The sequence below is a fragment of the Pteropus alecto genome, unplaced genomic scaffold, assembly GCF_000325575.1.
Source record: "Pteropus alecto unplaced genomic scaffold, ASM32557v1 scaffold101, whole genome shotgun sequence".
NCBI lineage: Eukaryota > Metazoa > Chordata > Mammalia > Chiroptera > Pteropodidae > Pteropus > Pteropus alecto.
The window spans coordinates 14,376,489-14,393,715 of record NW_006432945.1 but is presented as its reverse complement, the minus strand read 5'-3'; the positions used below and the strand labels follow the sequence as shown (position 1 = coordinate 14,393,715).

General features: G+C 48.2%; 2 protein-coding genes across 2 annotated transcripts in view; one reads left to right on the top strand and one right to left on the bottom strand.

Annotated features, from left to right (window-relative positions):
- The window catches only part of PRDX6 (peroxiredoxin 6), a 16,770-nt gene extending 9,128 nt beyond the window's left edge, over positions 1-7,642 (top strand). Inside the window, exons 2-5 of the mRNA XM_006907799.3 lie at positions 1,407-1,563; positions 4,486-4,632; positions 5,488-5,634; positions 6,835-7,642. Of these exons, the coding sequence (XP_006907861.1) occupies positions 1,407-1,563; positions 4,486-4,632; positions 5,488-5,634; positions 6,835-6,963 (580 nt within the window). The 3' untranslated portion in view covers positions 6,964-7,642. The remainder of the gene's footprint in view (positions 1-1,406; positions 1,564-4,485; positions 4,633-5,487; positions 5,635-6,834) is intronic.
- Positions 7,643-8,411: 769 nt separating this feature from the next.
- SLC9C2 (solute carrier family 9 member C2 (putative)) overlaps positions 8,412-17,227 on the bottom strand; it is a 56,916-nt gene continuing 48,100 nt past the window's right edge. The window contains exons 24-26 of the mRNA XM_006907908.3: positions 16,471-16,656; positions 14,753-14,813; positions 8,412-8,533 (exon numbers count right to left, since the gene is read on the bottom strand). Of these exons, the coding sequence (XP_006907970.2) occupies positions 8,412-8,533; positions 14,753-14,813; positions 16,471-16,656 (369 nt within the window). The remainder of the gene's footprint in view (positions 8,534-14,752; positions 14,814-16,470; positions 16,657-17,227) is intronic.

Here is a 17,227-nt window from a genome sequence, read left to right as displayed (position 1 = left end):
CCCACGGGGGGCGGGGGGGCGGGGAGGGCGCGGTATGCAGTGGCTTAAATCAGGTTCCTTAGCATGATTCAGCAAAACGCTCTCTGGCTCAAGATGAAAAGAGAATTCCTAACTTTCCTAATGCATCACCCTTTAACAAGAAGAAATATCCTGTTTCATTTCTTCTCAAAAGTCTCAACTGGCCCTTAAAAGGATCCTTCCCATAGAATCTAAGGCCTAGGTTTTACTCCGCTGGATTATTTCAAAAGAAATATGTCCCCCTTATTGCCCTTGACTAAAACTTAAACATACCTCACGCCTTCTACAATCTAAAAAATACTACATCTTACCAAAGGAAGCTTCATGCTTTTTGTTAGGTCTTTTCCTTTCCTGCAGCTTTGGGGGTCGAATGACAGGCGTAAGTGGTTAGGGGGAACCCTTGTCTCTGGCTTTGTTCTTTGTGCTTCAGGACACTTAGGAAACTCGGGAGAGGCGAGTTTGGCTCCAGGCTGGACTCAGTTATCTCCGAGACTAGGGTCTTGCTTTACTGGTGTCCTCAGCCCAGGGGAGTGTGGAAAACTCCCTTTTCAGTAGAGAGGTTAGTTTCTGTCGCCAAGGAGAAGAAAATGGTACTCCAATGGTTCTTAGTGACTCAGCTCGAAACGTGCTTAAAATTTAAAGCTAAGCAAGTTCAACCATAGGCCACAATGATGTAGGCTGTCAGTTTTTTCCCTACTTGATCTGAAGCAAGAAGGCAAAGAAACTGCGAGGGAAGAGATGGTAGAACTTCTGAAGTCCTGTCGTTTGGTCGGGGTACAAATATTGGGTGTCCTGTTTGGCAGGTTAGGTCAGTGAAGCTGTTTTATAAAGGATTTTATATCCATTCACTTCAGAGAAGCCACTGTCAGCTTTAATTTTACATATAAATAGAGAATAGGCGCCTATTTACTTCAGGTTACATAATCTCTTTATTATTGCAGTCAGGCATTTGTTTGAGTTCAGAGCCTATGAGGACACCCATTATTGGAGCTGAAGGTCAGGGCCTGCGTGCTTAGAAAAAAATGTAGAAAAGGGTAAGAAGGAAAAAAAGTTATTTCGATGAGTTTGAGTAGCACAGATTTTATTAGCTAGAAAGGGGTCGGTCTGGCTCTGTAGTTATTAAAAGAGTCCACACCCTTAAATTACAGTCTTAAAATATTTGTCATCTTGAATTTCATATCCTCAGTTGACTTGGGCTCTAAACATTGGCTTTTCTGGAGATCAAAAGATCAAAAAGCATTTCTCAACAAAAAAAGTTTAAAAGGCATTGCCTTCATAAGCATTCACTTTAAAAAGTCACTTTTGATCTAGGATTTGTGACTGCTTGTTCCACCTGATGTTGGCGATAACCTTGTCATTCAGCCTCGACCTCTCTCCCTTCGTTTCAGATGGGGCATTCTCTTCTCCCACCCTCGGGACTTCACCCCAGTGTGCACCACGGAGCTTGGCAGAGCTGCCAAGCTGGCACCGGAATTTGCCAAGAGGAACGTGAAGCTGATCGCCCTTTCCATAGACAGTGTAGAAGACCATCTCGCCTGGAGCAAGGTATAGCATCCACGGGCACGCGCTTTGAGGTGATGAATCAGGTCTTAAATTACGGAGTAGCTTGGGCTTTTTCTAAGGCGACGGTACAAGTAAACTTCAAGATCAGACTTCACTGATCATTTGAAAATCTGACTTGGATTGCACGATGACCTTCATTCACCTTGCTCGACCCAGGGGTCGCTTAGCAGCCCTGACCCTCCCTGGCCTCCCAGCAGCTTCAGCCCAGCCGATCACTGTCTGCTCTAAGTATTTTCCTCTCTTGGCTTCCAGGGTGCCACACCTTGGCCGTCCCTGCCCAGGCCCAGACTGAGCTTTGTCAGCTCCCCACTCCTAATTCATGCTGCGGTTGCCCGAGGCTCATTTCGTGGGCCCTTTCCCTTTATCTTTGCTCTTCTCCTTGGCGGGCTCGCCTGCTCACACCCAAAGCCCATCTCTAGAGCACACTCTCCTGGCTTCCACTGCCCCCTCGGAGTCTCCCCTGGGATGTCCCGTCATCTCAAACCCGGTATGTCTAAAACTGGGCTTCTGTTCTTAACCCCAGGGTCTCACTCCTCTGAGCTAATGGCAACTGCATTTTTATAGTGCTCAGGCCAAAAACGTACGAATCATCCTTATTGCCTCTGGTTTTTTCACATCACACGTCTGATTCATCAGCAAACTTATCTGCGCTGCCTTCAGAATATATCCAGAATCCTGTTTGGAACATTTCCTTCCCCAGGTTTCTCTGTGATCTGCCCTCACCTCTTTCAGGTCTCGACTCAAATGACACGTCTAAGGCTGTCCTTGGCATCCTTATCTAAAATTAACTCCCCTCCATATAGTCCCTAGCCTCCTCCAATTAACTTGTCTCCTCAGCACTTGTCCCCATCTAAAATACTCTGCACATGGCTAATGCCATTTGTTTCTCCCCACCAGAGTGGAGGCTGGGCAGGGCAGACTCTTGTTGTGTGCATTGCTGGAACAGTGCTAGGTACTCAGTACTCCTAGGCGGGTGGGCCAGATTTGTCGAATGAATGAACTGAGGGAATTGGCTACTTCCAACAAAAGGAGTTACTTGGACAGTAAATGTGGTGGTCTAAACTTAACTTGAGAACATTTTAATGACTTTGCTACAGTGTGCTACTATCTAATGATAAGTAACTTTTGAGAGATGCTTACTGTGCACTAGGCACAGCCTCAAGCATTTCACATGCAATTGATTAAAAGGCGTAGTTCTGACTTGTGAGCTGGCCACCCAGGGCTGTATCCGTTGGCCGTTTCAGACCAGTTAATCCTAAATGTCTGAGATTAGAAGAATCCTGTAGAGCCGCCGTCCCCCACCTCTTTGGCACCAAGGACCGGTGCTCCCATGAGACTCTAATGCCTAGTGATCTGAGGCGGAGCTGAGGCAGTGATGCTGGCGCTGGGGAGCGGCTGCAAATACAGATGAAGCTTTGTTTGCTCACCCGCCGCTCACTCCAGCTGTGCGTCCCAGTTCCTAACAGGCCATGGACCAGTACCAGTCCGCAGCTGGGGGGTTGGGGACCTTTGGTGTAGAGGACAAAAGGGAAGAGTCGGAGGGACTTGCTGAAGACTGCCCTGCTAAAGAATGATGGCATTGTGATTTGAACCTCAAACCAGTGCTCTTTTTGATATAAGATGATAGAGAATAGGAATTAGCCTGATGGAGGATAGAATAAAGCCAAAGCATATGGTTCTTTGGTGTTCGTGGGTGTAATGTAACACCTACTACGTAGGTGTGGCAGGGTTGAGAATTACTGCTTAGCGATAATTAAAACAGCCGAAGGAAGAGTTTATAGCCCATCACATAATGCCTTTTAAGGTATAGGAGCACACCCAGGTTCATTTTAGCTCATGAGCTGCTTTAGAATTTTCAAACTTGTGATTGCCTTAAATAGGAAACCAAGTCCTAACTGCCAGAACAGTGCCCAAACGTTGGCATACAGCTGGTTATAAGGAAGCGTCAAGGTGCCTCTAGCATGAAACCATACTGGTGATGATTTTAGTTGACTCGATAGGCAGCCAGTGACAGCGGAAGGGAAGTTAATAAAATTAAGGAACACATTCAAATCTGTTGTTATCCATTTCAAAGTCCACGCATTCCACTTTTATCCCACGGCGGGGTCTCTATTGAGAAGCCACAAAGGCCCTGTATCTGCTATGCCATCAGATCCTGTTTTGCTTTCAAGGCTCCACATAATAAACAGATCTTATTCCAACTTTAAATCCCTGTTCCGTGACTTGCTACAGCTCTTCCCAGATAAGTTCCTCATTCTCCAGTCAGCATTTTATGCTGAGACTCGCCTACATGCTCATTTATTCCCTCTCCCCAGATTTACCTTTGACTTGTCCGTGAAGTACATACTAGGATCTCCATTCTCGTGTTTGCTTTAAGTTTTGTGAGTTTTTTGTTTTTGTTTTTGTTTTTTCGTTTCTTATCGTCCGTCTTACAGTAGCTTGATGTCTGACTCGGTGCTTTGGGGGCCGAGATTGGATCTATAGAACTATCTTTGCAAGTGACATTGTTTCTAGGTGTGATGGACTTAACGAACTCGTTATTTCTGATGGTTTTTCCAGGATTTGGGTACCGAGAGGTACCTCGGATTGGGATCTGTCGTGACATTATTCAGGTTTTAAAGCGTTTGCCGCCGCTTTCTCAAAGCAGGAAAGGCCAGCTGTGTTTCAAGAGACTTGGGCATGGAGAGGGTGTGCGGCTGTACCGCACCCTGCTGTTCTTCCCGTGCGAATGAGCTTGACGAGGAGTGTTCATTCATTCACTCACTCACTCATTAAACTGGCCGAGGGAAATGATTCCCATCTCGTGCTTCTCCCTGTCTTGCAACACGATGGCTGTTAACTGACGTGATTCAGAGGATGTGCGTGGTTTAAATTTCTCTTCCCTCTTTTTTACCTGCATTTCAGGATATCAACGCTTACAATGGCGAGGAGCCCACAGAAAAGCTACCTTTTCCCATCATTGATGACAAGCATCGGGACCTCGCCATCCTGTTGGGCATGCTGGACCCGGCGGAGAAAGACGAGAAGGGCATGCCCGTGACGGCGCGCGTGGTGAGCTGTGACCGTCCGTTCTGTAGTCGTGACAAGTAAAGGCTTGAACCACCTTGAGGAAATGAGGAGATTCTGTCCAATGAGGGGATAATTGTTTGGATGCTGATCTCATTGATTTCCAGTAACACTCATGCAAAAGTTTCACCTCAATCTTTAAATCGTTTAATTTCTAGCTTTTTGGAAATATACGTAAAATGCGCAGTTGTCCAAAGAAGTCACCTAGAATTGAGCAGTCTTCTACTGCTGTCCCTACAGCCGTGGGTCAGGGCCTCCGCGAGGCGGCCCTGGTTTTGAATTCTCGTTCTGTCCTTCCTAACCTCCTGAGAGCAGAGCCCCGCACCGGCAGAAAAAGTACAGCTATTTGAGGACCAATATCAACTCCCATTAGTATGATTTTTATGATAATCATCCCTACTTCACACAGTCCCTTCCTGAGGCCTTTCCTGGATTGAGTTTGCATAGCAATTTTTCTTACTGAGACAATCAGAACCAAATATCATTCCCTTCTAAGGTCAGAAAAATAACACGGACACTGTGCTGTGTGCCGGAAACTGATATAATATTGTATGTTAACTGTAACTGAAAAAAATTTTTTAAAGAAAAATGGCACGATATAATATTGTATGTCAACTGTAACTGAAAAAAATTTTTTAAGAAAAATGACATGGAGAAGAAAAGTATCTTAGACTCCAGCCACCTGGATTAAGTTTGGTGTATCATTCTAGATGGCTGGGAATTTTTTGTTTTGTCTTTACACCCTGGAACATTTTTAATGACTGAAGAGCTTTCTAAGAGGCTTTAATATCAAAGGCACTGAACGAACTCTTCCTCTTTACGTGTCTGCGTGTTTTGCAGGTGTTCGTTTTTGGTCCTGATAAGAAACTGAAGCTGTCGATCCTGTACCCGGCCACCACGGGCAGGAACTTCGACGAGATCCTCAGAGTCGTCATCTCGCTCCAGCTGACCGCGGAGAAGAGGGTGGCCACCCCCGTCGACTGGAAGGTAAAGAGGTTAAAGGGGCAGATGCCCCGTGCCCGGAAGGCCTGTGGGGCTCCTGTCTAAATGGCCACCTTCAGGCTGTCACCAGGGGCTCTGTTTCTGACGTGCAAATACACGGGGAGGGTTTTTTTTTTTCCTCATGGCTGAGTTTAAGATTTGTTGAGAGGCCATTTATTTTCAAGGTCTTTATCGCTTTTATATAAAACACACATTCCCCGTAGTGCTTTCTAACTTAGATATTTGGACAGATTTAATTGGTCAGAATGATTCCTTTTCCTAATAAAAGGATTTTTTGAAGAACTTTAACCCTTCCCTGCTGGCAAAATATTTACAACAAGACTTAGTTCGGCCACTTAAGTTGTGGCTCTGACAGTAAACTACCGCGTCAGGGTCAGGAAGCGTTGCGTTTCTCTTAAGCTTCAGTCTGTTAAACAAAGCCACGTAGAAGTCTCTGAAACTCGTTCGTCAACGTTTAATCTCTAGGATTTCTGCAATATATAGGACATGGCTAATAATCACGGGAGTGTCTTTATGATGCTTTACTTTTAAAATATGGTAACCTGAATTCCTGGCTTTGTATTTTCCGATGGCGAGTAGTTAATTAAAATTCTGTGTCCATTCATCGAACCTGCCATGATGGAGCCCGGGCGGTGGCCCCCGGGATACAGCCCGAACCATAAAGTCCCTGCCCTCTCAGAGCACACCTTCCAGTGGGGAGAGGCGAACAGTAAACCAGCGTGTAGTCCGTTAGGTGGCAGTAAGTGTGACAGAGAACCGGCACGAGAGGAGGTAGGGTTGGTTTTCATGGCCGTCATGGGGGGCCATGAAGGACATGAAGAAAGGGAGGAGCCCGGCGGGCAGAAAAAACAGCTCGTGCAAGGTGCTTTCCCTGAAAGCAGCGTGTTTGAGGGACAGAGAGCATCCAGCGTGTCTGGGAGGGAAGCCGCAGGGGGTGGGGTGAGGAGCGGGCAGCGGCCCAGCTTGACTGGGCGTAAACGGGCCCGTTTCTGGTGGCGGTGGGGAAACAGTCCCCGACCAAAGCGCCGGACACAGATCAGCCTGGGAAACAGAACTCCTCCGAGGGGAGAGTGAAGGGTACTTGGTGGTTCTGCTTAGCACCTATAGCTGCTTTTCTACAGTGGATTCCCGGCCTTAGACTTGACTGTGAGATTGAACTTCACCCCTCTCAACGTCTTTCCGCAGGACGGAGACAGCGTGATGGTGCTCCCAACCATCCCTGAGGAGGAAGCCAAGAGAATTTTCCCTAAAGGAGTGTTCACCAAAGAGCTCCCATCCGGCAAGAAGTACCTGCGCTACACGCCGCAGCCCTAGGCTCCCTCCCACGCCCCCAGAGTCGGTGCCGATGCTGCCCACTCAGCACAGGGGGCCGGACGGTGCCCGCTGCCTCTCGTGTTCCCTACAGCAATTCCGTAGAAACATCCCAGGGTGACCGCAGCCACGGCCGTTAGGTTGCTGCACCGCTGGCTTATTAAATGAAAATAGCACTAGGAACTCCGCGGGAGTCTGCTCTGTGCCTTCACCAGCATTCTGTCCTGTTCCTGAATCTCAGCGCTCTGGCCGGCCCTCTCTGACACATGTTCTGTATTTGAGACTCACATCTTGCTGGATCTCTGCAGGGTTTGTGATCCACGGCGGTGGAGGCGGGTGATGGTTGGAAAAGCCTGCTTCGCTCCATCATGGACTGGCCATAAGTTTTTTGGGTTTTTTTTTTTTTAGCTATTCTAGTCAAATCCTCTCTTTTGTTATGCATTTTTGGGAGCAGCAGAACTTGAGCTTCCTCTGTAGATCTCTTAATTATATAACCCGGAAAGTCAGTTACCCAGATATTCTTCAGTATTCAGTGTTTTGATCACAGCTAAGGGAAAACACTTTTCAATTCTGTACTTTTCCAGTAGATAACGGAAGTGGGAAGAGCAGGGGGAGGGGTCTTTAACTATTTTGCTAAAAGAAAACTTTTCAATAAATTTCTTATCCAAAGAGAGAAGCCACAGAAAGTCTCCACTTACCTGTCGGAAGGTGTGCGAGCGGTGTGAGCAGGACAGTGCCACGTGCCTTCCACACGGGGTTTCCGGGAGGGTGTCAGTCTGCTCCATGGTGACAGGCGTCGGGAAGGGAGGAGAGGGTGATAGAAGATGTTTTCTTACAGGACGATTCTTGCTGGACGAAGGGGTATTTTCTGAATTTTGCTTTTGGGGGGGATCTAGGAAATCCTTGGTTAAAACTGGATCCGACGATCCTGTCGTTACGTTTTGAAGTACTGGTTTACAGACACATGTCCTGAGGGCACCGCTTCCCCGGCTAGGAGTGGCACTGAGACTTCTCGCCAAAGAATACATGAAATTGGCATAGAACGAAAACGGAGGCACAGCCGAGGGACTCGCGATTTCCCATCTCCGGGCCCCCTTCGCTCCTCCACGTTACGTGCTGGGTCCCTGGGGTCCCTGGAGTTTGTGGCTCAAGCTCTCCTTACCTTACGCCTTAATGCGATTGCTGGGTTTAAGAATATGAATCTCGAGGATAATGGTGCATCTGTGCCTGTCTGGAAAGGGTGCTCATTACTCCGAACTCTTGGTCTCAGACTTACTGAACTGTGCTCGTGTGCTCTGGGTGGAGGAGGAAGTGCCCAGACCTGGTACCGTCGCTTGCATGTCACCCTCTACGATTTTATCGAAGAGAGTAATGTGAAGTACGATCCTTTCTGCCACGTGTCGGAGAAGTCACTAAGCCTGTGGTTTCCTCGATTTCTCCACGTGTAAATTTTAGGTGACGCAGAGAAGGTTGAGAATGAAGGTGAAAATGCCAAGTTTCACAATATCCCAGGAGATGGTGGTCTCGAGGGCTGGCATCCTCCGCTCTCCTCGAAGTCGCAAGATGTTTCGCCCTTAAAGAATTAATACTGTCCAGTCCTCTTAAAGCATCTCTCTCCTAATCCTTGCTCCAGCTTCTCCTGTCACCTCCCTGTTAGGTGTCTTGCTGCTCTTTCGCTGTTGGCTGCCTCCAGTCTCTGTCTCTCTTGGAGAGCCTGGCTTCAACCTGCCATGGTGACAGTTCAGTCTGAATCCCCAGCATCGATTATTCAGACTCAAGTCAACTGACCAATGGAACATTTGCCATTGACTTTACAAACGCAAAATCAAATTCATCAATTTTCCCCCCCACTGAAACTATTACCCCTCTTATTACTCACTCAGGCACCCAAATCTTGATGTTTTGTTTGGCTATATCAACTCTACCCACATGGATAATGTCAATATAAAAATGCTTTAAAAGCTCAAAAGAAAAGGGGGTCAATGTGCCCTCAAATTGAATTCTGGCTCCACCATGAAACCACCAGACAGTGAAAGTATTCTCTTCCAAATATACTACACAGTGAATATGCCTTTCTGGGTAGAAGTGATCTGAGTACATTTTTAACACACGTGGGCATGGAGACTAGAGTCCCCGTATTTAGAATTGTCGCTCTCAATTTTCATAGGGAACGGAATAAATCAGATTATGCATCCAAAGATTTGTTAACTGAACGTGCATTAATATATGGCCATGGTGGCTATGAGAGAAGCATCGGGAATCTGGGAGGCAGTCCATGTGACAAGGAACCATCGAATGCTTTGGCTAGAATAGATAATGTCTAAGATCAGCAACGTGATAAACTTGCTCCTGTGCGGTCTTGCCACAAATCTGAGTTCACCTCCGACCTCCACCCTAAGGGCAGGAATCTGCATTGAGGAGAGGCTCGGAGAAGGGTAAGGAGCCATAATGACTGTCTAGATGGCCAAGTCAGGATGCCAACTGGCATAAGCGATTTACTCCATTTGACCCCGCCCCTTTGGGGCAATGCACTGGTTGAAAGGTCGTGACCACCCTGTCCAGGTGGTCCAGAAATGGGCATGCGATTCAGTTCTTGGGGACAAGAGACAAGATCGCTGGAGTTTCTAGAAGTTCTTTCTCACTCTTGAAAGCAATCAGAAGCCCCCCTTTTTTTTTCTTTTTTCTTTTTTTGTCTTGAACATGAACGAGAAAACGTGAAGCACTGGTTGCCGATGGGAGGCGGGGACAAGCCCTAGCATGAGACTCTAAAGGTCACAGCAGAATGGAGCAAAAGAAAAAATCCGACCATCCTCACCGAGTCTGCCAACTGCAATTTCCTCAGTGTTTAAGCCTTTCTGAGTTGGGTTTTCTGCTACCTAAGACCAAAAACATCCACTAGATATGCGTGGAATGAAGTCCTGTCCTCTAGCTGTCTCAAATATACGGGAATGCACCTCTCCTAAGTGTAGGGCAGACTTTATCTCCTACCTGTGGATCTCAAGCTTCAATATGCATTAAATTGCATGAGGAGCATTAGAATGCAGAGCCCAGGGCCTACCTACCCCCAGAGACCGACTGACTCGTCAGGGGGCCAGAAGTTATAACAACCCAGGTGACTGATGCCAGGTACAGCAGACACCGCACCCAGTATCTATCCCCGACCCCCGCTTTTTTACTCAAAGCACCCAGATTGAATTAAGGTTGGCAAGGTGAGGTGCCAAGTAAAATTCTTAAGGCGATAGGTGTGGCCAAATGACAGTGCTGGCCGAGGGCGAGGTCCCTCCCTAAGTGAAAGACAAAGCCTCATAGAAAGCTGCCCACCCTGCTGGAAAGCACACAGGATATCTAGAGTTACAGATGATGGTTTTCTACCGTGAGAATCAAAGTCACCAGCCAAAGAAGAGGCTGCCAGGAGCCCGGGTCCATGATCACTCAGTCCTATTCTGCCTACATCTGGTCACGTCAGAAAAATGGAGCCCCATGTAGCCCTGCCACGGTGGCTGCGATTCTGTCATGTGCAGCCACGCCCAATATTTGCTGACACATAGGCCACTCTGAGAAATACTATGGTAGGTCTCCAGAAGATTCTTAATAAATAGTTAGGCTTGACGTTTGTGTTTCCTTCCATTCTTTCTTCTTGTGTGGTTCTCCTTGGAGAATCTTGTATTTTTTCAAAGTCTTGTTGAAATTAAAAGTAAAAATGGGTTCTAAATAAACCATAAAATTCAACTTTATTTGAAATGAAATTTCAATGAAAACAAAATGAAAAGTGGTATCAAAAGTACTGTGCAATGCACATTGTGCACTTCTCAACTCTGCTTTCGGTAACTAAGATGCTAGAACATAGCTCCACTTTTCAATATCTACTAAGTTGGGGGAAAGGGGAAATAACTTTCAAAAATGTCAGGGAGGCACTAAATCTAGCAATATCACAAATCAAAATCATAGATCCTAGGCTTTAGACAGCACTACATCGCGGGATGCTGTTAATATTCTGTATTCTGCTATAACTTGCTCTCAGCCAGATGCAGGGTTTCATTTGATAGGCCATGAGTTTTGGGGTGTCCTATCCTGAAGAATTTACGAGCATCTCAAACATTCTGCAACTACTTAAAATTAGACCTTTGCAGCCGTCCATTGGTTGCTTATAAAATAAATGCAGCGGTGAATTGCTTCGGCAACTTCTAAGGAACGTCCTTGCCAGATGACCCTTTGGCACTTGAGCCAAGATACGGACTTGATCTTCAACCTGACTTCACAGATCACATTAGTGCCATAAGTGTCCTTTTCTACAATAGGATCCAGTTTCCAACTATAAAAAAAGTCAAAAGTAAAATATTAGACTGTGAATATTTCAAGAAAAAACAAAACAAAACCAGAAAACTTATGAAAAGTTTCCATTTCCTTATCTGGAACATCCTCTCTAAAAGACCTTCCATATTCAGGACTTTGAATGATAGCTTCTAAAACGTGTGCATCTCTGCGCCAACAAATGTCATCCTGTAAAGAGATACTGCGTTAATTCCAATCCGAGGAGTCTGTCTCTTAAGGAAAAGAGAAACCTTAGGAGAGCTGAATTCCAGCTGTGACCGCAGGTAACTGGTAAATGGGAAGGAGAATTTCACTAAATAATGGGGCTTGGGGAGAACGGTGACAAACAAGGAACCCGATTACTTGATTCCCATTTATGAAACGGCGTTTCTGTAAGAAAGAGGAGAGGGTGGCCCAGGGAAGGCTGCCTGAAAAGAACCAAGATGCTTTGTTTAAAGGGACCGTCAACCATCAGCTGGGTCGAGGCGACCTTCCTTCCCCAGGGAACACGCTGCCAGCCAGAGCTTCTAGCGGAAGGGCCCGGGGGCGGATATCCCGTTGGGGATGCGGGGGGCTTGAGGCTGCACTAACACAGCACGTCATGTTCAGAGGGCACGTTTATTTGGGGTGACTTGGCAACTGGGGGAAGTGGGGGTGCTGAAGGCCCCTGAAGCCTGCTCCTGGCAGCATCGCTGCCACCTGGCCCGCGTCTGCACCTGCCTAGCGCCCTGCCTCCCTGTCAGAGCTGCCTCCTTCTACACTTGGCAGTGGGCTCGGGCCCTAACTGAGACCCCCAAGCCTGCAGGCGACCCTCCTCCACCCACACTCGCCTCCACTCCACTCCACCCCGGCCCAGGGACCAGCCCTCTCCCGCCCCAGCCCTAGGACAGCTTCCAGCTCGTCTCAAACACTGCCAAATCCGCCCCAATTGCTGAGGAAAACAGGAAAAGACATCAAGACAAAACCCAAGTGACACCACAGTAAAATGTTTTGAGGTCTTTTGTTCTGTCTTAAAAATTCATGCAAACGTGCCATCCTACTCCGTAATGTTTGTTTTAATATAAAACATTTAAAATAACCTAACCATTCACTGAGTTAACATCTCCCTTTAAAAGATATTCAAGTAAAACATAGGAAGACGCCCGTGATCAGCCTGCGGCCTCACGTGCCCCCCGCATGGCACCCACACATCCATGGAGGACGCACGCACGCGCGCGCGCACACACACATACGACGGAGAAGCATCGATATGCAGATGCTAACATCTGGCTGGCACGGATGACATGGGACCTGCCCCGTCCCTAACCCCAGGGATCCCTACGTTTTGAACTAAACCTCAGGGGAAAAGGGTCGGGGGAGGGACTGGGAGAGAGGGGAGATGGGGCAAAATTACCTCTTTTAAAAATATTCTATCATTTTGATTTTTAAGTAATTCAGGCGAGATGTATCCCAATTTTTCCAAGTCAAGAAGTTGCCACTAAGAGTCCCTTTTTCCGCCACCTACGTTTTGCTATTCGACCTCATCGCTTATTTCAGCTGTGTAGTTTAAATCTAACCAAAACGCCGCGTTTATGGCCTCAGCGTTTCCAGTTAACGTTCTCTGCTGGTCACTCGAGGACCAGTGTTGACTGAGCCGATTCAAATACATGCATCAAACAGAAAAACTAAATTAGCAGTTCGAGAATACGAAAGTGAAGGATCAGTTTGCTTTCTGCCCGTAGGTTCCCCCTTTCCCTTGCCTTTCACACGGGCTCTTTATGTCCTTCCATCCAGCAGGTTTTGTTAACAGGCTCCCAAAAGTCCCACACAAGGGCTGAGAAACTCAGATGAGAACAAGCAGGTCTCACGCGTGATTCGAGTGGCCTGGGCACAGGCGGAGGGAGCTGCATGGACGATGGCAGACCAGGGAGCATCTGCTGACGCTCGGCTAGCTCTCCGATCGGGTGCCACAGGAATGAGGACTGGGCGCGGGCAGTCTCCCCGATTTTTCCAAGAAAACCCCCAAATCTGGATTTTTTAAAATGTAACATTTCTGGGTATCTTTACTTGGCAACTAATTTTAAATTGTTTTTTTAAGAAAACATATATGCGGGCCAAATCGAGTGTACCGGTGGGATCCAGTCCACGGACCTGCCATTTGTGACTTCCGTCCCAAACTCATCGGGGACACGGAGTGATATTTTTCCCTCGGCCTCTCTGGGATCATTCGCGGAAGGAGAGCGGCCTACGGGCCCAGCAATGGGAGGGACCTGCGCCCTATTTCTCTGACTCGACAGCCCTCAGGGTGTCCCGAGGCAGCCACACACCCCTGTGGCCCACACCCACTGGGGGAGCAGCAGAGTGACAGGCCGAAAGAGTCGCAGGTCTGGAGCCTCGGTGTCAGGCGCCTGGGACAGCAGACCCAGGAGCAGAGGGAGCCCCCAAAAGCAGAGAAGTGAGCCACAGAATGTGTGAGTTGGAACTTGCTTCTAGGGGAGAAGCGGAATTATGTGGTGAATGTCTGTCTGTCTCTCCTCCCCACCAGGGCAGAGGCCTCGTTTGGCTCCCTTAGCAACTCCTGCTCGGCCCAGTGCCCGGCACACAACGGGGATGCACTGTATAAGCATCATGCAAAAAAAAAAATGAGATGTAAACTATTAATAAGATGTCACTTTATGCACACAATTTGAAATCATGTACACTGCACCTTCCCCTACCCCCAAATTAATAATTCATGAAGGATTGCATAATGTCTAAGCCAGCCGGTCACGTGAATTGTAAACACTGGGATGATGCTAATTAGAAGGGCAAATCAAGGAGGACTCTGTTTTCAAGCTGGGGCAGCTGGGAAAATGGTGGCACTGGGCACCATAATGCAGGGATGCTGAGCACTGAATGAAAGATCTTGACTGCATTTTCTCTGGAGCAAGGCCTTCCTAGCTAGCCGTCTTTGTATACTGCTTTGTATATTGGGGTGCATACAGTGGGGTGCATATACACACTCTGTGACTATAATTACTATAGTGACCATCGACGCGCACCTCAAGTCATCTGAGCCATGGCAGTGACCGTGGTTTGGAATATATTCGGTGAGCATGGGTCAAGTTCTGTATCCCATTTGGTTGCTGGGAGCAAACTAGCTCCCCATACCTGGGTCTGTTCCCTCCCCATTCCCGATCTGACCCCAAAGTGCTATGTGGCTCCGGCCTACCAGGGCAGGCATAGAAGCTGCTCCCCTCACCACAGCAAGGGTGTGCAGGGAGGGACGTACAAGAGGAGGAAGCTGCTGGGCGTCAGTGTCTGGAAGCCTCTCCTATGTGACGTCCCAAAAGCAATGTGGCTCCGGGTGGGTCCGAGAGCGGGGACTGGTGATAAACCCATCCGATACCCCTAAATCATTTTCTTAAGAGTCAAATGAATTTTACATGGATCGGAATTCCTTGTCAGGGGTTTCCCCACCACTCGAGGACATCCCCTTACCTGCGACCTTGGAGTTAGTTACTGTTGGCAGACTTAGACTCTTGGATAACCAGCAGCTTGCTTAAATCCGAAGTTCCCTGAACCTGGAGGAGAAAACCCCAACGAGTCAGAGAGTTGGGCACGGGGAACGCAGCGAGCAGCAATGTGGCGGCCGGGTGGAGAGTCAGGCGAGAGAAAGAGCCAGCAGGGGATCGTTCTACAAACCACATAAATGTCTCACCGAGGCACACTGGAAACGAATAACAGAATTAAGAAAAAAGAAAAGCGCATTCTTTGATCTCCCAGCTGGCTGCTCCCCAACCTTTCCAAAGGAACGTAAGAAATCAGCCGGAACCTAGAGATGCGCATCCGACCTAAACCCCATCTCTTTCCTTTCAAATCCTTTTCACCTGTTGCTTCAAAAGTCCCCGACCAGCAAATTGCCTCTTTCGCATGTTAATAGGCACCGGAAAGGAATGTTCCAGGCTTTACTGGTATAAATGGGCTGGAAATTCCCAGCTCAGAAACAGAGTCCCCACTGAATTACTTTTACTCCAACACTGACGTTCGAGGGCCCAGGGCCCGGCCTTCCCGCACGGCTTCTAAGCGTTTTCACAAAATCCGCCCTCCCGGGATGCAGATCGCATGCCGGTAGCGACCACAGCCATCCCGTCCAGGTACCATGTCCTCTCCTTTCATCCTCACTAGAGTGTCACGAGGTGACGGCTGCCGTTATCCTCATCTTACTGGTGAGGAAACCGAGGGTCGGCAGGCACCCCGCCTGTGCCCGCACCCGCACCCCTCCCGGGCACAGGGGTCAAGTCTGAAATCCAAGGCGGCCTGACTCCAGACCCTGCTGTCTCAGCAAACTAAACTGGGAACTGCTCCTGCCGTCCCCGGCCTCACCCCACCCCTTCTTCCAAAGCTAAAGAGATTTTCGTTTTCTATTTAAAAAAAAATAAATTTTTTCTTTTTTAAATTTCCTTCATCCTCTGAATTGTTGAGGGGTGCCAAATAAGAATGTTATAAAAGGAGCAACTGTGCTTTTTTAGTAGGTTTATCAAGTTCTCCGGGACATAAATTTTCATTAAATGAATGACTTTTCCCAGCCTGAACAGGCGGAAAGGGTCTCTCCCAAAGGGGAGAAACGTATTACCAGATTAAAGAGATGTCAGCTCTTCTCACAGCCTCTTGGTTCCCCCCCTCTCTCTCGCTCCCAGATTCCATCCTCCTGACCCCTATGGTCCAGTGGCAGGTGACCCATTAGGGAACCCTGCTTCTGCTCTTCCCTTCCCCCGTTACCCCAGGTGTTCATACCTCTCTCCTTACAGAGGCATGGAATGATGAGGCCTGCGGCCCACTATCGAGCTGTGCCCACGGCCCCCAGGGCGGCCACGAAGCGACGTGGCACCAAGTCTGCTCCCCTGTTATCAGCCAGTGCAGATACCTCCAGAGCCGCCTTGCTGTGAGCTAGGAACAATGCACCCCGCCAGCTGTGGAGAGGCGCAGCCCCACGCCGGGGCCAACGGCTTGGCGGGCAGACAGCAGGCCCATCCCGGCCCTTACCTGCCCGTGCACAACCTGCATGACACAGTATACAGAAGCCCTGGTACCTTAAGACCATTTAGTTCAGGGCAGGTGAGACCAGCAGGCAGGGTCTTTGCAGGTTAAATTGCTTTATAAGGTGGTCAGTAGAGTTTTAAAGTCACTTATGGGGGGGCCAGGAAACGCAAACGACTCTTTAGAAACGTGCCTCCTTACCTGCTCACAGGTGTTAGGTAATATGCAAGGTGCAAGATACGGCTCCTCTGTCTCCATATCAATGACACTGCCGTACACGACAATAACGAATTTCATGACTGTATTATCGATCGTCATTTCATTATAGCTTGATAAAGTCTCCACATATGCAAGATTGAGTGTCACACACTTCTGAAACGTTAAGTCCTACAATAAAATCACATTTTTTTTTCCTATAAACCATAGAAAATGACATACGATATCATGAGGAAAGCAAATTCCCTGGTTGAGCTGAGTTCTTCGAGGATGTCAAAAGGCACATGGGCTCTGGGACCCACGCACAGAATGTACCGAGAGTTCGAATCCGCCTCTGACAAGATCCTGAACTCAGAGCTGTGCTGTGTGTGCCGAGGGCCTTGGCTGTGCCTGCCCGGCCCGCTGATCTGTGAGGCTCCATCAGCCACCGCAGGGCGTCAGCGAGGCCTCCCGGATTTCTACTTGCACAAGAACCAGAGTCTTAAAGACGCACACTAAGCAGCTGTCCCCCCAGCTGAGGTAACAAACAAAACCAAAAAGAAATGGCAAAACGAAAGCCCAGCAGGGCGCTGAGCATGGGGCGTCCTTCAAGGTTCAGAATCATAGACCTTAATGCTGAAAGGGAGCTGTTAAGGGGTGAATTGTGTCCCCCACAACCTCAGAACGTGGCCTTATTTGAAAACAGGATTGTTGTAGATCTAATCGTTTAAGACGCGGTCACACTGGCGTGAGGCGGGCACCT